This window comes from Rhea pennata, chromosome 4, assembly GCF_028389875.1.
Source record: "Rhea pennata isolate bPtePen1 chromosome 4, bPtePen1.pri, whole genome shotgun sequence".
Lineage (NCBI taxonomy): Eukaryota > Metazoa > Chordata > Aves > Rheiformes > Rheidae > Rhea > Rhea pennata.
Genome location: NC_084666.1, coordinates 2,862,813 through 2,884,596, shown reverse-complemented (window position 1 = coordinate 2,884,596; position 21,784 = coordinate 2,862,813). Strand labels below are relative to the sequence as shown.

General features: G+C 46.9%; 1 protein-coding gene across 1 annotated transcript in view; it reads left to right on the top strand.

Annotated features, from left to right (window-relative positions):
• Positions 1 to 603: 603 nt before the first annotated feature.
• Positions 604 to 21,784, top strand: part of ATRN (attractin) — a 191,262-nt gene continuing 170,081 nt past the window's right edge. Inside the window, exons 1-2 of the mRNA XM_062574488.1 lie at positions 604 to 623; positions 3,041 to 3,090. Of these exons, the coding sequence (XP_062430472.1) occupies positions 604 to 623; positions 3,041 to 3,090 (70 nt within the window). The remainder of the gene's footprint in view (positions 624 to 3,040; positions 3,091 to 21,784) is intronic.

Below are 21,784 nucleotides of genomic sequence, written 5' to 3'. Positions count from 1 at the left end.
CAGTGAGAAGCACGATGGAGCAGGCAGAGGAACAGCAGCTGGGGGCAAAAGCAAGGTGCCACAGATGTGGGTTTGGATACCGGGCTCAGTGCAGTGGTGCTGGGGCTGGCCGGTGGCCCCGGCATCCACCTCGCACTTCCGCTGCGGCGGCCGAGAGAAGAGCTGCTCCGGCTCCTTGCTTTGTAGGCACCAGGAGGCAGCAAATACACGATAAAGGTGCAAAGCCAAAGAGGAAACATACCCTGGCTGTTGCTTCGCCTCTGCTAACAGAGCCTTACCCCTGCGCCAAGAGCCGTGCACAGAAACCCAGCTCACCATCCCGAGCTGCTGAGGCCTGAAGCTTCAGCGCACAAATGAGATAGCTGGGGAAGGGCGAGCGGCGAACCACCGTTTCCCCCGCAGCAACTTCTGCCCTCTGGACCCACAGGGCTCTGTGCGCTCACCCGCTCCCTTTCCTTTACCTCCAGGCAAAATGTGACATCCACTTCTGCCAAAGAGCATGCAGAAGGGTGAAATTCCCCGTGACGTGGGGCGCCTACGCCGCGGCGCGGGGGCCAGAAGCTCCGCCGGGGAAGCAATCACCCGCCTGGCTTCTGCGCAGACATGACGTTCGCTTCTGGCGGGTAGAAGAACAGTGGTTGTTTTGTGATTTGGCATTTTAAAATGAGGTAATTTGGTGCAATCTGAAGTCTGCAATTCGCTGCGAGGAATCGAAGAATGGCTACGTTGGATTAGGGAAAGGTCCCGCTAGCCTGGCACCTGTCTCAGTGAAGGACGAGCACAAAGTGCCCTTTCTCCGAAGCCTCCCACGAGTAGGTGCCGGGAAGCTGGCTCAAAAGCTCTTGCTGGATGGAGCAGAAAAATGTCGTCACCACCAGCAAAAACACCTGTGTGGGATGCTGGGCTGACCAGTCGCTCCCAGGTGAAGCTGAGGGACATGAGCTCTGCACAAACCAGCTGCAGAGCAGCTGGACACTACGCAGTTTGCTGGTAGGCAATTTGCTCTGGCCAGCAAAAACCAGGTCCCTGGGGCAAAATCGGCCCCACATGATTTCTGCAGCCTCAAGTGAACACATGGTTGTTTCTGGAGGACAGCAAATCCGGGGCTTTGCAAGCAGAGCGTAGGCACCTGGTAATTAATTCTCTCTCCTACAAGTTAAAAGCGTTTTTCCTGCTTGCTCACCCCGTCAAAGCCGCTGAGCGCTGATGCTGCAGGGCACCGCTCAGAGGAGGGAGGTGCACGGGGAGAACTGGGCTCATGCCCTCGGTCTCATCCGTTTTAGCAGCACTGGTTTCTCCCTTTCTTCCACTGCACTGGATGGACAAACACGGTAGTTAGAGAGGACGTACCTGCACTGCTTAACATCTGCTCTGCTTCCCACACAGGTGGAGAGGGACTTGATCTAACATTTGTAGGGACATTTGTCAAAAGACATCCTTGACTTCCTAGCAATGAGGTTTTTCTGACATTTTCTTCACAAACTTTCCTTTTTTTATTAATGCATGTATACATGGATCAGCTATAATAAACCACACAGACCTTCAGGTTGGCATTTGGAGAAAAAAGTGGTATAGAGGTTTAAACTACAAATAGATTTTTTGAACTGTAGACTTTCACCATAGTAGCCCAAATTATCTAGACAGCTCCAGTAACCCAGCACTGAATTTGACCAGTTTTACTATGAGTAGGGAGTAGTGTTAGTCACAACAGAGAGGGCTGATCTGGCCCTTTCCTTAGACATGTGGTGAGGATTTATCTGCATGCGCTGTGCAAGACATGTCCATGTGGAGAAGCGATTGATCTCCTGGCCGCAGGCTCTTTTTTGCAGCAGATCTCCCAGCATATCCCATCTGTGACCCTATTTGCCATGTTGGCTCGTGCTGTGCTCATCCATGCTGTTTCTGTTACATCTCACCCTCAGCAAGACAAGGAGCAACCAAGAGGAGCTGCCTTCTAAGTTCTGCCGTAATTGGCAGCAAGAATTCGCCTGTTGGAGTGAAAAGCCAAAAAGTCAAAACTAGGAAGGTGAAACATCAGCAAACAGCCACAGCAAAATGAAGCCGTGCTTGTGTTTCAGAAAAAGTTTGGCCCATGGCTTAGGGCTGTGAGGAGATGCATGGGAGCCCTGCTGCAGCCTGTCCTCCTACCGCTCTGCATGCACCTCACGTGAAGCACAGCGTGGTTACCCTTAGGTGCAAGGCATGTTACCAGTCCTAGTAAAGCCTCAAGGCCGCACTAAGGTGCCCTGCACATGCAAGACAACATTCTCAAGAAATTACCACGGTAAGACTATGCTCATCTATCAGGATGAATTCACTTACCGTTCCATTTTCTTTAAAGCATTCTCAGAAAGGATATAAAGTTTTGATACAACAGACACAGCTCTGGTAGAAATGCAGCGGTAGATTAGAAGTATGAACTACCCACACAGGAGATCTTTAATATTACAGAGCTCTTTCATCTGTCAAAGAAAGGTATAACCAATATCCAGCAGTCAGAAGCTAATGAAGCAATACTTATATGGGAAATAAGAAGGGCTTTTAATGTATTTTTTAAAAAGGGAACATCTGAACAGGTCACTGAGAGATTCCAGCCATAGTTCTGTCACTGAGATGTCCTCCCACAAATATGCTCTGTTTCAAACATCAGCCTTGCATTTGATGAAGAGGTCTCAACTCCAGGCATGGTGCGGAAGTACCCCTAGATGTACACTGTGCTTCCAGCCTTGCAGCTTCTTGTGTGGTCCAGTAAATCCTGTTATTGATATTTTACAGCTTGGCTGGATTTGAAGACTAGGTAGTGAGCTGCTGAGCTCCATGAAACCTCACAATATAGCAGCTGAGAAGAAGCCAGCTTACCTACTGCTCTGTTGCTTCTGCTATGTCCTCTATTATACCATACTCTTTTGTACAGACTTCAGGGGTGTCAGGGCTGAAAAGGTCGTGACGGATTCTTTAGGGCACTCCTCTAGAAATTACTGTGCCCTGAAATTGGATATCGGAATGAAGAAATCATAACTAACTCATTCTCGTTGCGCAGCAAAATTGAGCATCGTAGCGAGGTGGTCATCCTTGTCAGAAATGATCTCGGTGAGTTGATAAGCAGTGAATAGACCTCTAGAGGAGTGCAGGCGTACACACTTGAGCTAGATGTCCAGAAACGTGGTACAGGATGGACACGCATTGATGCTTGCGGTATTTCTAGGTAGGAGATAGCTTGTCATTTGTAAGATAAAGAAACGAATGTGAAAGCCAAGAGATTGAATTTCACAGATTCCATAAATCTGTAGGCAGACATGATGGTAAGTTCAGCTTAACTTTGAAGGATAGTCTGTAACAACCAGCGAAATCTAGGACTCACGAAAGGAGAGGGCTACAGTGAGTTTGGTTCCAAAATTCACACCAAGGCACTTGTTTACAGGGTTTTTCTTTTTTTAGAAGGGCCGAATGCTCTGCAGAAGCTGCACACTCGATGCCTGGTGCAATGTGTTTCCCACAACAGAAACTCCGGCACTCCAGGTCCCTTTGCAGGGCTCCCTAGGAGGGACTGCGGCATTTGCAGTGGCAGAAATAGCACTTCCAGCCAAGCAGCAGGAGTCACAAACCTGGAGGACAAGCTGAAGGTGATGTTTCTAGTGAGAAGAAACTGTCACTCCATCATGTCCCATGGGACCTTTCCCTCATACAGCTCTCAGTACCAGAGACAGCTCTAAATAAATCATTGGTGATCCAGATGGCATGGACCAGGAGGCTCCTATCTTCTGCAAGAGGCCTTAGCTCACACGCTAGGGCCCCTCTCTCAAATGGGCAGAATGAATACACGCTTGAGACTTCACTATTCACGGATCAGCTGCCTTGATGCCGAAATCGCTGGGAGGTTTGCTCTGAGTAGAGGATAAAGCTGTTTCTCTGCTCTCTCTCTGGGGAGGTACGTTAACAGCTATTGACTTGGTAAAGCACAAAATGAACTAAATAGCAGTTCTGTGACACTATTGGTTATTTCTCTATTTACTGTTTGGTTTCACAGTGGACCTTGAACTGTTTCAATTATGCCAGCTGCAAATAAAATGATTGAAATAATGTTCTCTTGTTCCCTGCAGTGTGTTCAAAAGCCCTGAGGATCTAATCCCATTTTTTTCCTAATTTATATCCTTTCTACTCCCTGTGAAAATTATCATTCTTCCAGCCAAGAGCTGAACAGGGCTCCGGGGATCCCATCAGGATGGATGAATCCGTGGCCAGAGTTAAGTGGGACAGAAATGTGCAAACTCTTTAGAATTCTGCCCAAATTCTCCCGCTGCATAATTCAGTTTGTCGGCACAGGATAATATGAGTTTCACTAACTTGATGAATGTCTCAGATCATCTGCAGACTAAACAGATGCTGTGCTGAATAAAGACGCCCATAACTTACTCATTTTAATATCCCAAATGACATCCTTAGTATAGCCAGGGTGGAGGAAAGTGGCAACACTTACAGGAACATGTTGCTTGAAGAGAATTGCTCTGGTATTGACATTGGACATCGCGTCTGGAAAAAAAATGTCAATATCAACAGTGGCTTCCAGTTCCATCACTTCTGGTTGAATCTTTCAGCCCTGTTTCCAAAGCATAAAACTCCACTGGAATAAATCGCCAAGAGGCAGGCCTGAAAGCTAAAGATGCACTCGTGACTCCATTTCTAACACTGCTGAAGACCTTACAATGTGTTGGATTTGTCTTCCCACCATAGATGTGATAGAGATACACTTATCCTCATCTTACAGAGCTGGCTTGAGGGTGTTTGGAATAAAGACTGAAGGCATTTCTCTTGGATTCCCTTGGAAATTTTGCACCCAAATGCACCCTAAGTGACCCACGACTGCTGGTGTATGACTGACTGCAAGCAGGAATCAAAACAACACCAGGTCTGCTTTATCCTTTAGCTCTTATAGACTCTGAAAATAGGCAGAGAGCAAACCAGGTAGCTCAGCTCAGCTGTCCTTTGCAGGGACTGAAAATCCAATTTCAAGTTATTTGACCACTTTGAAGCCCTTAATCCTTGCAGAGTTCAAGCTAAAAAAAAAAAAAAAAAAAAAGAAAAAGAAAAAGGAAAAGAAACAAGAACAAAACATCATCAACATCTTTACTGGTGCGACAGCTTAAACAGTTCCAACAAAAGTAATCAGGTTTGTGTCTGACAGGCCACAGAGACCCGCACGTCAGAAAGACTCAGAAACTCACTTTTGACATTGATCTCCTATGCCTCTCTTGGGATTAAAGCATTTCCTGGTCACAAGCTGTGGCACAGGCACACTTGCAGGACATTGAGAGGAGGCAGCAATGCATTTTGTTCAAGGACAGAACAGCCCATGCTGTAGGACAGGAAACTGATGTGAATTTAAGTTCTGAGGGGCTGATTTTCAGCTGCAGAAATGATGCAGAGAAGTGATAACTTATCAGGCCCAACAGCCACTGCGAACACTAAGGGCTGAGCCAGAAGAGAGATGATCCAGAAGAGAGACGAGTAACCGTGTTGGCTACTAAACCACCGAATAGTTAGGCTGGTTGGAAATGTCATGGCATTTTTGGGGGGAAAAATTTGGGTTCACATGAATCTTTTGTTCAAGATCTTAGTTTTGAAGAATCTTCCTTGAAGATAGGAGGCACAAGGGAACAGATGGGTTCAGGTACCTGACGCAGCTGGACAGACAGATGTAGAGCACTTATACGCCCTTCAGGACAGGCTGTGGCTGATCATGGTTGGACAGGATCAGGGAGAGTGTCCTAGACATGAGGAGAGCCTCAACCCTGCATTTGACACCCATACTGAGCCTATCTTGAAGCTAAGATTCATGTTTCTGCTCAGTGAGGCCAGACTATTTAGGAGAGTGCTCAAGCAGCTGCTGAGTTTGGGAAATTCTAGTTTGCAGACTACAAGGGAGAGGAAGGGGGAAATGGTTTCTAATTTTGAATGAAACCCCCCAAAAAAGTTACCTACTTGCCAAATGCTTTCACATTGCAGCCAGCCCTACTAAACAATGCCAGTCTGGATTTCTGCTCTCTGTGGACCTTGGACTGAAATAGTTTATGTTGCTGGATAACAGGCAGAAGGTAAAAATTGTCAAGCAATGACCTTTGCTTCTCTCTACCATGTTGTATTGAACCTGCATGGTGTTGATAGGAGCTATCCTGGTGACTCTTGGGCATCCATCATCAGAACAAATCAAGAGGACACCATTCACCTAAAGCAAGCGGGTCCAGGCTGTATCCCTCCATTTAGGAATGAAGTTCTGATGGGTTGTGCCATACAGCAGAAGGTCTACACAGAACAGCTGCTCTCCACTTCGGTTCAGTGCTACAGTCTGAAGATCATTCATTATGGCTGTTCCTGGAAAACAGCATGCACACTCTTTGTGCCCTCAGGTACTCAGCCGGGTGGGAGAACCACGAGAAGCATGGCTGTGCCTTGTCCCACAGCACGCACACTGAGACACGTGAAGGAAACAGCCTGGAAAGACCAGGCAAACTGCATTTATACAAGGGTTAAGTAGTTCAGGATTTGGTTTTAATAAGACTCTGGATTCTTGCCTCATTTGCACTGCAGTGAGCAGGGTGCGTAATTCAGAGTCCCACTGTGTTTTCTGGTTGTCACGTTGAAACATTTCTCATGAATGCTTTCCTTTCTACCCTAGCACTGTCTGGCTGGGAAAAAGGGGATATTGGTTTTGCGTTCAAATCATCTGATCCTGAGGATGCCTCAAGGGCTCGTCTTATGAGAAGGCTTTTCTTCACCCTTCAGTTCAGCTCCATTCAGGGCCTTCCTTCTGCAGAAACGTCCTGGCTGTCAGCCCTGAACTACTTCCTACTGACTGACAATCACTGAAGTCCTGCAGAGAGCCCTGGACTGACTGTGAAGTTTGGGAAAATTCGGAATGGGTTCTACCTCGACCTGACAAGTTCAGGCCTGAGTTTCTGATCCTAAGCTCTGGATGATGAGGAGGTTCAGAACTGTTTCCCTCTCTGCTAACTGCCCTAACCAGATCTGGACAATTCAGGTTTAGCTCAGCTGGGTGGAGTGTGGTGCTGCTAATGCCAAGGTCATGGGTTCAGTCCCTGTACAGGACTACGCTGAGGGTTGGACTAGATGATCGCCAGAGGTCCCTTCCAACCCTACCGTTCTATGAAATCAGAAAATACACAGACCCAGGAGTTCACAGCCGGTCTAAGCAGAGCACACCCCCTCGAGACAGAGGGAACTATGGGGTGCCCCAATGCTCTGGCCTCCCCCGAGCCCATCGACATGGTCACTGCTTTCATCATCCTGCCATCAGCAGAAGCGCTGCTCCTGCTGCAGTTTGTGCAGGAACCTGCTCGCTCACAGCACCAGGCTTGCTGATCCCACCTCGCACCGCTGTGAGTCAGATCCAAGTGCCGACCTGCGAACCTTTTTAGCCTTATCACTGTGGTTAATGAAGAAAAACATCCTGGCTATGTTCCCTCTTGCATGCTTTTAGGGCACCCCTGATTCCTACCCCACCACTTGGATGCTTGACAAATCTCCCTGCACTCTTTGAAGCCTGGTTGTAGGCTTGCACAGAAATCTCAGCCATATCTTCAGCTTCTGTTGGTGTTACCTGGACCCTAAAGAAAGGACTGACTAGGTTTGTTCTCTGCTGGATAGATGTCATTGTTGAGATGGGCTTCATCATAAGCTTTTCCTCCTGCAGGCTTACAGTTGTTCTACTCGGCCTTTGTAATCTGCTCATGCGTTTCCCTTTTCCTCTTTTGCCAGGATCTGTGCACCAAATACATCCAGGCTGCTGTGAACAGTGCTTTGGCCATAGGCAAAGCAGTCTTTCTCTAGGAAAACAGAAGACATTAGAATAATAATAACCTCTCAGTAACTTATGATACAGTGAATCAGCATGTAAAATCAGATCTCACTAGGCTCACCGCAGCCTGGCCTCGTAGGTCGTGGAAGTCAGAAGAAACAAGTTTTGAATAATTGTGTGTTCATGCTCAGATTTTAGTTATATCTACATGCAGACATCATTTGACATTTTATGAGCATTTCTCTTAAAGGCACAATTTTGAGATAACTGCAAAATCCAAGGGAGGCAGTGGATGAATTACACACTTCACTCCACCAAGGTATAATTACACCTATTTGCTTCACATCACCTATAAATCTAATACTCCTTATCCGTACGTCTAAGACATATACTATGTTTGAACAGGATTTTAAAGCTCGATCTGTCTCTTAGAGGCAGTTCACTCCAGCTTAGTAAATCCCGGGTAAAGGTAATGGGAGAAAAAAAGTTATCCCTGAACTGCAAGGCCTCTAATGAGCTCCTAGATAGCTGCTTTGTAAATCAAGAGAGTTGCATGATCCTGTAAATCAAGATCTTGATTAGGGTCACAGATTGCACATGCTGCGCAAAGTCATGTCCTGTCCTGCTAGAAATGCTGGGTTTCTGCAGGAAGAAAGCCAGCATTTCTCTCCATAGCAAATTGCAAATTCCTGGGTTTTGCACAGTCCTTGTCTCATAGGAATCCAGCCCTGAACAGAATAAATCCTGTTCTTTTAGGGATTCTGCTATCACCTGATCTAGGCATCTGTGTCTAGAAGAAGAAAAAAAAAAGTCTAGCACAGCCAAATTTAATATCTTGTAATGGCTCCACTTGGGAGCTGCCCAGAGAATTGCAATATCCTGGTGGAGACAGATTAGCAGTCAGAGTGCGGGTGAGGGGGGTCAGCTGTGCGCAAGAAAAGCAGTTTATCCACATTTCTGAGGTCCAATAACCGCACAAAGCCATAAACTGTAATAGCTTCCTTGCTAGTATCAGCCACCCAAGAGTCTCAGCACACTTGGCAAACAGCAATAATTCACCACTGCATGGCCCCTTCACCTATCAGATAAGTACAATTTGTTCCATTTGAAGCCAAGGAAATAGAGATACTGAAAGATTATGCAAAATTTCAGTCCTGCTCTCACCTGCTCGTCAGTTAACATGCCATTGAGCATCTTGCAAGACCAGCAGTGAAAAATAAGCTCCTCCCGTGATCAAGTCTAAACTCTTTATTCAAAGTTCAAAGGGGGCTTGGTTATCTCCAAGGAGGGGCATCAGAAATTAGATCAAATCTCTTCTTCCAATGTCTTCTAACTCTTAGGTGAGACCTTTGGAGTGGGCTGGATGAGAGAAAAAGGAAAGACAACGCTCTCCGAATGCTTCGTGTGTCTGCTGTGGGAAACATGCAGCACAACCTGGTCAGCTGGTGGCACTTCCAGAGCAGGATCACCTCCAGCTCTCGGGAATGGGGGAAGGAGCAAGGCTCACATTTGTTCTCTGTAAGGCATCAAACCCATCTGTGAGTGCTTCAGATTCTCCAGACAGCAGTCTCAAGGCACAGGGTGGGAATCAGAGGAAACCCAGGAGGACTCAGAAAACCAGAAATCCTGGTGTTCCAGTGAAAGAGGAAATATGCAGCAGGCCTTGATTTATTTGCACAAACAGTGAACAGCACCAGTGACACCTCCCCACCAGCTTTGGCACATGGTGGCATGGGTACATAAGACATTTGCAGCTCTGGCCTTCACTCGCTTTCTACCGCTACTTGTTACGAATAGGTAATTACCCTACTATAGACAGGTCTCTACAACTCTCCTAGTCCTCCAGTCTCCAGAAAACTAGTGCTTTTCTTTCTTCTTTTTTTTTTAAGGAAGAGATTAATTAAAGACAATAAAAAACAGGAAACAGACAGTTTTTTGGTTAGCATCTCAGTCAAGCCCTCACACCAAACTCTTCATGGTAGGAGAGGACGTGTTTGGGTTTCTGTATAATAAAGCTCTTACATTCTTCTGGTGTGAACAGGGTCAGCAGCAAGCAACCTAGTTTGGTACAGATTCTTAAAAAGCCACTGGAAAACACCTCATGACTAAACACATGGGTGCAGTTTGATGTTGTACATACGTTTCACTTGTAAAATTCTGCGTTCCTGATTCCTATGATCCCACTGACAGTTTGGGTGCCAGGCACAGCCAGTACAGTAGGTTTTTTGTTTACACTCATCTGCAGGCTTAACCTTGGGCCGGACTTCATGGGCAATATGTAATGGGTGGGAACCTGAAACATGCTGCCTGTTTAAGATCTTTCCTTTCTTCTTTGCTCAACACTCTACCAAGAAAAGCTGTAATTCTCTACATTTATTTTTGGGCAGGTTATATCCTGCAGCATAATTTTGTTAGCTTCTGTGGGTACGTGGAGCATGGATATGATCCATTTGAAGATGTACCATGCTTACCAAGCACATAAACAAGGAAGCAAAAATCAGTCCAAAAAGGTAGCAGTGATTTGCAGTGGCTCGAGTGCAAATTGACACAACCAGCCTCTTAATTAGCTAGGGAGATAATAAAATCGCTTGGTCATGGAAGCATGAGCACAAACATACACAGACATATGCACATTCCTCTTTGGGAAGGCTTACCCCAGGCAGTCCATGAAAAACAGATAGGGATGTCCTATGGGTCTGCTGTATAGAGGGTTAATTTTGGAAGAAGGAAGATCTATGTGGGCTCCAGATGGGGTTCTTCCCCTTCCAGTCCTTGCTAAGCATAGCCACTGATGAGCACGGAGCATCTGAGGCCAAGCCAGGGGAGCTGCAGACGAGCTGAGATCGGCAGGCACTTCGTCCAGAAGATCAGGGAATGCATCTGTTCCAGTGGAACAAATCACAGCAGATCTAGGCATTGGCCAGCAGCCCCTCCTTGAAAAACAGTGTCCTCCAGGCGATGCCTGAGGACCCAGACCCTCTGTCCAGCCCTGTGAACCCAGCAGGGTGGTCTCCTGACCTGGCAGCCCCATCCACTTTTCCTCCTGTCACAGCATGGCAGAGGAGGCGGCTGGCTGTGTCCCTCCAGGCCTTCGCTGCCTGACCCATACGCATCACTCACACTCCAGAAACCAGCCCAATTCCTTCCCCTGGAGGCTTCATTTTCCATTTCTGTTCTGATTCCTGGTCAAGTGCCAGAAGAAAGAGCTGAGGGCAGCTTTCAAGCACTCATTAGGTGCACATTCCTGTGGGGATGGGTAACATGGAGATGCTCTGGGGGCACTGGGACCTCCACCAGCTGTGATCTGCATGGGCTTCTCAGGCAGGTTGCTCTGCCAAGCCCCGTGGTCATGCTTGGCACACTGGCAGCTTCATGGGGGAGTCAGCAGCTGAGATTGCTTGGCCGGCACAGCCTCCCCACGGGCTCTGGCAGCAACCCCAGCAGAGGAGGGGGCAACACAGTAGGAGCCCACGGAGCAGGACAGGGGTTGCACATGGGGAGAACTGGGGAGACCTGCTAGTCCAGTGGTAGGAAAGACAGACATGCAGCCCCACAAAATAAACGCAGGCAAAGCCGTCTGCCTTGTTTGCACGCTGCCCTCACTCTTCAGGCTGTATTTTACTTCCACTTACGTTTTAGGATCTGCAGCCCCACGAGACAGCCAAGTATCCATGCACACCTTAGCTGTAACCCAGTTGGTCCCATCTTGCCATCTGTCTCTCCTCCTAACCAGGCTCTTCCAGCCATGCCCATCTGGCAGCTATATAAACTGTTAGCTGGTGGAGACAGCTCTGTCCTACCCCCTCCAGCTGCTGTCTGGCTGCTCATATACGGACATATAAGAGACTACATTAAATGTCGATTTTTAAGATGAAAGTTGATTTTTGAAGTGAAAGCCAAGTCCCTTACAGCAGTGGGTCGGTGTGTTGGGGGGACAGCTGAACCCTTCAGATGTAATCACGTTACTGGAGAACAGGCAGAGATTCCAGAGGTGTTGCCACAGATAACATATTTATAGTCTCATTACAGTTAAGCATTGAACAAATGGATTCACGGATGGATGCTCACCTGGCAGATGAGAAGGCAGAAACAGCGATGTTATCTTGAAATGTTACCTGCTGTATGAAGGGTTACAACACATGGCATATCACATAGCAGTAATTTCTTGTGAGGGACATTGCTGCATGCTATATTGTGACTTTTCCTAATTTCTGAGAATCATCAATTGGTTTTCATCCTAACATGTGAGGATTCATGCGTCCAGCAACTGCTTTAGTTACATCTAATATGATTGTATTTTAATCCTTCACAGCTCTGCTAAGTGCCCAGATGGTAGCATGGAGGCACCTGGTCAACAATACTACTGAAACTGCCCTCAAAGAAACAACTCTTCTGATGGACACTGTATTCAGGTGTCCTTCAGCCTCAGTCAGGCAACACTTGAAGCTATGGGGTGACACCCCAAATCCTTTGAATCCCTCACAGCCGCACATTAAAAATCCTCCTTATCTTGAGGATCATTAGCAACATTCTTTGTGGCATTTCACCAGAAGGGAATTCCAAAGCATGGAGATGCCCAGCATGGAGGAAGCCATCTCCTACGCCAGTGCTTTCAGAACTGCCTCTCTATATTGTGAAAATGCAGCCTTCTCAGGGGACAGGTAGAACTTGATAACCAGCCAAAAGAACCGTTACACAGTCTTTCACAGCCACGATGAATAGTACTGCGTCCACACGAAGCCACAAAAGCAATTTATATCAATGATTTTCAGTATCAGGAGTCTAAATTTAACATCTTAAATCAGCAAATCAGAGTCCCTGAGGTTTTCAGGGCTGAGGATCTGATACTTGTCACCAATCTCAGCTGGACTCAGGTTATTTCAGCATGGACAGTGCTAATCACAAGGGATATATTGCGGGGAGTGAGAGCAGGAGAAAGGATGATGGTACACAACCCACTTCCCAGGAGAGCAATATATCACTCGATGCAAACACTTCACTGCGAATGTCGATAACAGAGTGAATTGAATTGGTGGGTTTATAAGACAAGAATTGCATGAAAGAAAAGAAAAACAGCACAGTAAAGCAATTATTTAGAAGGTGTTCAGCAGGGTTTGGGGATGAAGCAGGAGTGGGTGCGTGCAGAATCAGCGTATACCAGGTAGAGAAAAGGCACCAAGTGATCCAGAATCTGTTGGAGCTGAACAGATATTAAAAACATCCTCAGTCCCCATGCCAAGGTTTCTGGTGATGGGATATGTTCAGACCCTCTAGCATTACTCATAGCCCAGGTTTTGGCATGCCGCAGCTCCTTGCTTGTTTGGACAGAAAAGGAGAGTAAATCATGATGTAGACTGCAGTTCATTTCTGCTCGTGGGGACAATTCTTAAACTCCATCCAACATGGGACAGAGGAAAAGAATGGATGAGGAAAGGTTTCTGGAGGAGCTGTCTCTTTGCCAAAGGCACCACAAGACCAGAGAATTCCTCTGCAAGGCTGGGGAAGTTTGAGGAACTGCTCTGATGTTGTCTCAGCTTTCTGAGCAAGCTTGAAGACCAGGCTGGTAGTAGGATTTAATGAACACTGCTATGTCTAGGGAGGTTTTCAAAACCGTGCTGCTTTTATAACTTGGTCAGGGGGAAAGATATGTTGTCTGGTTTGACTCACTCCAAGACCATCTGGAAACTAGGCACAAAGCCTTGAACCACCCACTTCACCTCACCAGGGACGACAGCTCTGCTAGATGCTCTAGTAAGTTTTGAAATAGGTTGTTCCTGCAAGTTCAAAAGTACTGGTAAAGTGGGGCAGCAGCTGCACAGCCAGGACCTAGACTTCAGAGCAAAACAGAATCCCACGCAGGCAGAAATGCAGATACGTGAAACACTCGGTGCGAGGCCACTGAAGCTGAGGTTGTGGTGAAACAGGGACATCCTTGCAGAACATATTATTTTCCCCAGGGATAGTGCCATTTCCAGGGACAGTGCAATTTCTAGGGTGGTCTTCCTGCCGGCTCTATCAGGAATGATAACACTGTTGGAAGAGCATCTCTAATTTCCAAAACTACCTGGAAGAGGAGAACAGAAACTGAAAGGCAGGGACACGTTGCAAAGTGGGGCCTCCTCAGGCAAGCAGTGGAGACATCTGCTCTGCGAAGAAGACCTCCAGAGTGCTAAAGACAGGGCTCCAGCCCAGCTACCAAACCCTAACCCAGCCGTTGCCCTTGGTGTGACCAGCTAATGCTGGTGCAGATCTGTGTTGACCTGCCCCAAACTGCTGGCCCTGCCCAGCACTTCCCACCCTGCCTCCTCCAGTCGCAGCTCACTCCGGAGCTTCCCACCTCCTTCACGCTCCCAGCGTTTGAATTCGTTGCAGCACGGGAAGGCCCCACCGCTTGGAGAGGCCTTGCGGAAAACACCCCCTTCTCTTTCCTGCCGAGCTATTTCTTACGACTTTAAGAGGAAAACTCCTCTCCCAACACCTTTTCTTCCTTTTCCTCCTTCCCCTCCTTTGAAGTCCCGGTCTGATTTCGCTGGATTTGCAGTCTCTCGTCTTCTCCTGCACTGCAGTCTAAGGAGGTTTCAACGAGTGGGCAGTTCCTGGGCAGAATTAGTAAGGAGAAGGTATTTATCATTTTCCTGGCTCTTATGTGGTGCAGACGAACATCCCCTCTGGTTAAGTTTATTTGTAGCCTCTTACGGTGCATTTTGAAATGTGTCATTTTGTACATTTTCATGTAAGACTAAGGACTACTACTACGGGCTAGAAATTCTGTCATCCTTGCTTCAGAATAAAATAATATATGATTACTTGTGGATATCTTAAGCGTTCATCAGCACAGCATTTGAAAGTTTAAATCAGTGATTAAATAAACTTCTGTGTCTCTTAGGGTGGCTGTTTTAGAGAGTTATTGTTTCAGTAAATAACCCACAGGCAAAAAGATAGTGTTACATAAATAAATACACTTAATCGTTGTTTTTCTGTTTGTATGCCTTTTTATGAGCTGGCATATGCAAAACAAAAAGTGCATTTTTTTTTTAATTATCCCATTAAAACCAGAACATAAAACATAAAGGGAAATAACAACCCTGTACCTGCTGGGTACTAAAGGGCTGATGCCACAGTGGAATCTGGCTCCGTTTACACAAACTGAGATGTCCTGATGGAGAGAGTATTTAGATAATTTTTCGCTGAAAGCAATGGGAGATGGAGATTTCAGACGTCCCCTATTCCTCCCATTATGTGATAGAGGCGAGGGCTAGTCTGCTCACTTTGCTCAGCTGCCTTACAAGGTTGTCCACAAGATTTTTTTGCAAAATGAGTGGACAACACCTCCTGACCACACGCTGGTTTCTCTTCAAGCCCGTTAGATCCAGGAGAGCTGGTGCCCTCAACAGCAACTTCCCCCCCCCACAGATATAGGGTAGCTGCTTGCTGTAACTGCTCTGAAATAAACATTGGTTGTAGTTAAAATAAGAAAATGGCTTAAGGAAGGAATCTTTCTATAACTGCAAAATGAAAGCCCACTCTTTTTCTTTTTCTTTTTTTTTTTTTTTTTTTGATTTACATTTGCACAGGCAAAGAAAAAGAAAAATTGCTGGCTGTCTAAGAGCTTGTAAGCGAAGATTCATCACAGAGGCACTGTCATTAACTCTTGGAGTTGAGACGCAGTCCTGACGATGACAGTATCAAGATAAGTGGAACATAAATAATGATGTGCTCTAAAAATAATGCGCAGGAAGCCCTGCTTCCCCAGACGCTGCGTGAGCAGCAGAGAGGAGACCTACACTGTCAGCATTAATCAAGCCAAAGAGCCAGGGAGACCAGTCGTGCGGGTGGAGACGTGGGCTGTGGTTTAGCCAAGAGCAGGAGACGATGTCCCTGGCTGCCGTTGCAACCGAGTGCAAGGTGGGTTTAGGTGAGGAGGGCACCAACAGCCCTCTTGGCTCCTCTCCCCATGCTGGAGTAAATGGCAGGTGTCTCAGACGTTCCCGAGGGTGTGGGGCTCCCAGCCGGGGGTGATCGGTGTCCGGTGGCCTGGTGTGTCCCATCGTGTTAGCAAGCTGGATGGGACCGCATCAATGAGGGCCCTTGGAGGGCACCTGGAGCCCAGAGCTGAAACCTCTTATTTCAGACAGGCCTGGGACAGCAAAGGCTTAAATCCAGCCTCCTCGCTCTGTGCCGACCTTGAAATCCATGTGAGTTAGATGCCAGCTATCTCTGCAGGCCTCTGATGCTTTGATCAACACTGAAAGGTTACCCTAAAGTTCTGTATTTTTGCTGGCGCAGCTATGCTACAGAAGGAAAATCCCTAATGCAGATTTGCAAGAACACTCCTTTGCTCCATGTTTTTATTAGGAACGTGTGTCGAAGTGGACCAGGAGCCCCAGACAGCCTTTGTGGTGAGGACAGGGATCTTGAGAAAATTCTGCTGGTTTCTCATTGCGTCAGCACTGCAATTGCTCAGGGAGCTCCACAGCAAGGTGGGGACATCAGTGCAACCCGCTTGGAGCACTTATACCACCATCGAGCACGGGCAGCAGCACATCTAAGGGCCACGTGCTGGACACAACGTCTCTTTGCTGCCGGGACTCTCCTGAACTCTCTGCAAGCTGGTGATTGTGGGAACCTTTCAGTGCCACTTTCACAGGGTTTAGGTAAGAAAAGGTCTCAGTACAGAAGTGCTGGCCTTGCACAGGGCTGATATTTCGCGAAGGAGCCCTCTTCTCCATCCACCTGCGCTCCACTGTCAGATGTGACAGGGTTCACCCCCTCTGCCACTCCTGGTATCTCCATACCTCAGAATCACCTTCCATGGTCCCTCCAGTCCTGATGCTGCCTCCCCCTGGCACATGGGCATTTGCAGTGCCTGCCGGCTGGCTCGCACCTCTTTCCACACACACCTTCCTTCTCCCATTCCCTGTCCCCCAGCCAGGCTGTCTCCTGTCCCTGTACCCAGCCAGGGAGATGCAGTAGGATTTTTTGCACCCCACACCTTCCCAGATATTATTCTCCTTCCTTGTTGCTTGCTTCTGTCCCACAACCACCCATTTCACCCCATATCAGTCACTTGCCACATCTCGAAGTGTTGACAACAGCTATGGAAAGGGAAGCTCAGGAAAAATGCTGAGAAATGCCTCTCTCTTCCCACATCTTTGGTAGTATCTCCACAACTGTGTGACATTTTGTGCCTAATGCAGTTCCTTCCCAGACTTGGGCACTTTTCTGTTAAAACACCTCTAAATCTCAATTCTTGGGCACCACTTAGTTCAAAATCTCACATCTTCATTATATTTTCTCTAATGCATTTATTTCTTACTGCACATTACTTTGGCCATACAGAGCAACACCTTCCTCAATTCCTTCCACGGGTAAGTTTGACCTTTAACAACTAGAGACCCTGACCACCTCCCTTGCCCCATTGCTGAGGAGCTCTTCCACAACAATTTTCCCATGACCATCATGATGAAAGATCCCTGGCCTTTTCCTCCCTGCAATAATACCTCCAAAAGAATTGACCTGGCTTTTTAATTTCCTCTGATGCCAGCTCCACAGGTTTTGTTTTCTCCAAGAGATCAATATCCAAATGGCTGTCTGATTATTACAGCTTCACGAGTCTACAACTGGAGGTCACCTCCAGGCTTGTTCATAAATAAATCATAAAACGTTATTATTTATATAGTGTTAACAGTGCGATAAGTGCAACATAAGGCAAATTCAGTATGGCAGCCAACTTCCAATCTGTTTTCTTCTCGGAGATTTCTGATTCCGCTGAATGGAGCACTCTGTTTGCCCAGCGCAACTGCTCAGCTCCTTGGAGAGACAAGATTTAACTCCCTCGTGGTCAGTAGGGTCTCACCATTGATTTCTAGCACATCAGAGCTTCCCTCTGTGTGTCTCAGCACCCGTGTGAATGGGCTGGGATTGCCTTTGCCATTACGGGAACCAGAAGCACAAGCGAGGGGAGATCTTTCTCCTGGACCTGCCAAGAACCTAAGGCTGCAGGCAGCTCTTGCCTCTAGCATTGCATGGGGATGCCCAAACCCTCTGAACTGATGCAGGCAACCACACAGCAACCCTGGAGAGCTGCAGCTTATAGTGAGGAACTGTTTTATCCCTCTGGCCACTTCAAAAGAGCATTTTGTTCCCATTGCATCTCAAATGTCAGGGCAAATAGGAGCTCCAATTAGACAGTGCCTCAGCTGACCAATTAGACAATCTTTTCCAAGGAGTTTTTCCCACTGAATAAGCAGTTTCTGCTGCTGCGACAGTCTCCTGTGAGACATAATGGCAGCAGATTGGTTATTTTAATTGCTTCATTTGCCCTCTGTAAATATTATTAGAAAGTGACCTTTCGCTACTACCAGTGTGGTAGGAAATTCTCCTCTGCCCAGAAGGCAGTTTCACAGAGCCTCTGAACCATCTACTTTGTATTTAAGTCACCCAGGAGATATTTCATTCTGAAAGGGCAAGCTGGGCACTTTGAAATAACTCACAAACCAATATACAATTTGGCTGGAGAGATGGGCATGCTTTTTCTCCTCGCTGGGTTTGCACAAAGAAAGGCTGGGTCCGAGCAGCCGCTGCAGCTCGGATTTCACGGCTCTCCCATCTCTCAGGAGGAGACTTGTCAAATATCCTGGTAGGCTCCAAGCTCGAACTTGCCAATCGACTCATGTTGAGAGCTGGGCTCTCTCTGTGGCCCACTCACTCAGCTCTGGGCTGTCCTCTTACATCTCAAGGCAGCAAGCTACGATTTGAAGGCACCAGGACTTGCAGACTCCAGCCAGATTAGAGCGTCTTTGGAGCAGACCTCGCTTCCGTCCTGCTGGCTTTGAAGGGAGGATGGGTCTAGGCAAAAGTCTGTGCAGGGAAACTCTGCCTGCCAGTAAAGCAGAAACATGAATAATGGCCTTGCTCTCAATTTGGAGGAAATAAAAATGCAGTCTGTATGTTCAACATTCAAGGCGAATCTTTCAGATGCGTATTTTCTGCACTTAGTAGTTCTTGATGGACCAGGTTTCCAGAGGCAAATCGGAGAGGAAAGTTTCCTTGTGACTGAAGTTTAAATCAAATTCCAGCTTGAAAAAAATATACTTTAAAAAGCAAGTGTTTAAAAGGTATCAAAATACCACAGTTTAATACTCAAAGTGGAGTCTTTCAGAAAAGTCCTTTCAGAAGGACTTTTAATTTCAGTGTATTATGCTGTATTGAAAAAGAAAAGTGACAAAATAGAAAGAGCCAAAATTGACAAGAAATTTGGATTGGATTTTTGGAAGGTTTGGGGGATTTTCAATGATGCTCTACAGGAGATGTTGCAATGCAATGTCTCTGATTCAGAGCAGGAGTTTGATCTAGAGGTGTAGAATTGTTTTCATGTGGGGATTCTGCCCCTACTCGTACCCCACTGATGATTAGAGCCAATTTACACATCTGTTGAGCTTGAGTGCACCAGGATAGGCATTTCACCCAGAGGAACACTACCCCATCATTTCGGCTGGGAAACATAGAGGAATACTTCATCTAATGGAGACATAACGATGGGCTGGGAAGTGGGCTGGAAAATTGGGCTTATTATTTCCAGGCTCTGGAAACAATGTACAGATCTTTCACTGCTGTCAAGTGATCAAGTCCCGAGGGTTATCTAGGGAGCAGTACACCCCACCGCACAAAGTCCCTTAACCTGATGCTGAAGCATTTGTCCTGTATGGGGTCTCTGATGCTCTCGGCTTGGAGGACACTGCTCCAGCTATTCCTTGGCTGGAAAGCTCTGAAATCTGAGCCCAAGTTAACAGGGACACACTTGGATCAGCCAGGAAGGCTGTTTCCTTCCCTCTTCTCTCCATAGACACACTCCTAGGGCTGTTAGGCAGCCATGAAATGGTTCCTATTTATTTTTTTCCTATGAGATGGAGCTGGAAAGAAAAAGAAAAAAAAATAAAAACTCATATAGTCTCGACACTTTTGTAACAATTTCCGTGCTACCCGCATTGCAGCTCTGCAAGTTAATCTGGTGGATGCACACCCAAACACACACGTACACACAGAGCACATCCTGCACATGAACACAAACCCACCACACAGATCATCTGAGTCACTGCAGGTAGGAAGAGAGGCTTGGGAGAAAAAAAAAGAGCCGGAGAGATCAATATGCTTGAGTCTGCATATCAAAAGCACTGGTGAGAATCCCAGCAGTAGGAAATAAATCAACTCACAAAAACACCTTTCTCCCTCTCCCTCCTTTTCTCCCCAACCATTAGAGCAGGGAATATACAAAGTATACAAAGGTCACAAGGAAAAAAGCAGATATAAAAGGCGGTTGGCAATCCGTGTGTGTGTGTTAGCAGGAGAGAACAAAGCAGAGAAAGCAGCAAAGGGAGGAGAAAACAGCGATGTCAAAAGCTTTGGAGTGAAAGGGAATCGGCATCTCGTGCAGAAAATAACTACAGATGCGGGGATGCATCTGTAGATGTTCACCAGGGACACGACTTCTCCAAAATGTGGGGCACCAGAAGGGGAGCTCAGTCGATGGGGTAACAAGCTCCAAGGGGTCGGAGAAGTGCAAATGCAAAAGACCTGTTTTCCGGATGAAAGGAGAGTAAGGGAAGGGTTTTGCAGAAGCAGGTGACAAGGGGTAAAAGGTGACAGAAAGGAGGAGCGCTCCGCAAACGGCTCTTTGCCCAGGCTCCCTCTCCTATCTCATGGTTAAACTGACTTCCTGACAGTTGCTTCTTGTGCTGGTATTTTGGGGAAACAAAAGACCCAAAAGGGAGAGGAAGGTCATGAATCACCCCAGTGTGGGAGGCGTGTGATAACGAGAGCCCCTTTTTTTGTGAATGTAACCGAGAAGGAAAGCCGTCTCCAGGCTTGATTTAGGAGCCAGAGCCTCTTCAGGAAATCCAGGTCCTCCCAGCGCCTGGAGGACTGCCAGCCCTGGCCATTTATCCACTCCTTTGCACAGTTACCAGCCTCCGTAAAAATAAACCACCAACAGTTTGTTTTGTAGCCAAGCTTCGAACAGAGAGTTTTTGCAGCCTCCGAGTCTTGATCACCATCTGCAACAGCTGGGTTGAAATCTGCCCTGGGAATTTGCCTTGCATCTAGAGATTATTGCAGCCAATACAGATTAAAATTCAATTACTATCGATTGTTGACGCTGCTCAGCCACTGCCTTTAGCACGGGCAAGGAAACCACGCAAGTGCTTTCGAGCCTCGGCAACTCTTCTCCAACACTGCCATGAGATTTTTTAGCAATGAACATGAATCATTTTAACACTGACGAGAGTCCTTGGACATAACAAATAATATTCACCTTTACCAAGACTGGAGGAAGAATGACCTGAGCAATGACAGGCAGCAGAAAAGAGTCCAAGATTGCCTTCACGTATGCTGGAAAACTAAAGGTAGCAGCAGAGCTGAGGGCAGAGAAGATGACGCCATAGTGGGAAAGAAAGAGGGTTTCCCCTGCAAAAGAGCAGGAGTGGAGGAAGCAGCTTCACGTTATCTAAGTGTTTTCTAAAGCTGTGGCTTCCCCAGGATGGGAAGACTGATCTTCCTTGGCAAAATGGACTTTTGACCCTTGTAGAACAGACAAAATTGGAAGGTAGAGCTGAAGTGGCCCAAAAGATTAGAAACTCAAGGTAAATACTGTGTCCTAAAAGTTTTTCCTTGTAGGCAAAATGCCTTCTTTTGGAAAACTGATGTTTGGCAGTCCTGGGAATACCCTGCGCTTCTTTTTGTCTGCCAGTATCTAATGTTTCAGGGAAAGTCCTGCGGCAGTCCTTGGCTCTGTCTCTAAATATTTGTCTTTCTTTTTATTGCAAGTGTTGTGATGGAGAGATGGGCAGGAATCCTGAAAGACTTGGCCCTGAAAGATGAGGAAGAAATGCCAGAAGTGACAAAAAAACAAGCAAATAGATGAAGAACCAGGTGACATAATCAGCTTCAAAACCACAGCAGCCATCCCCGTCTGCA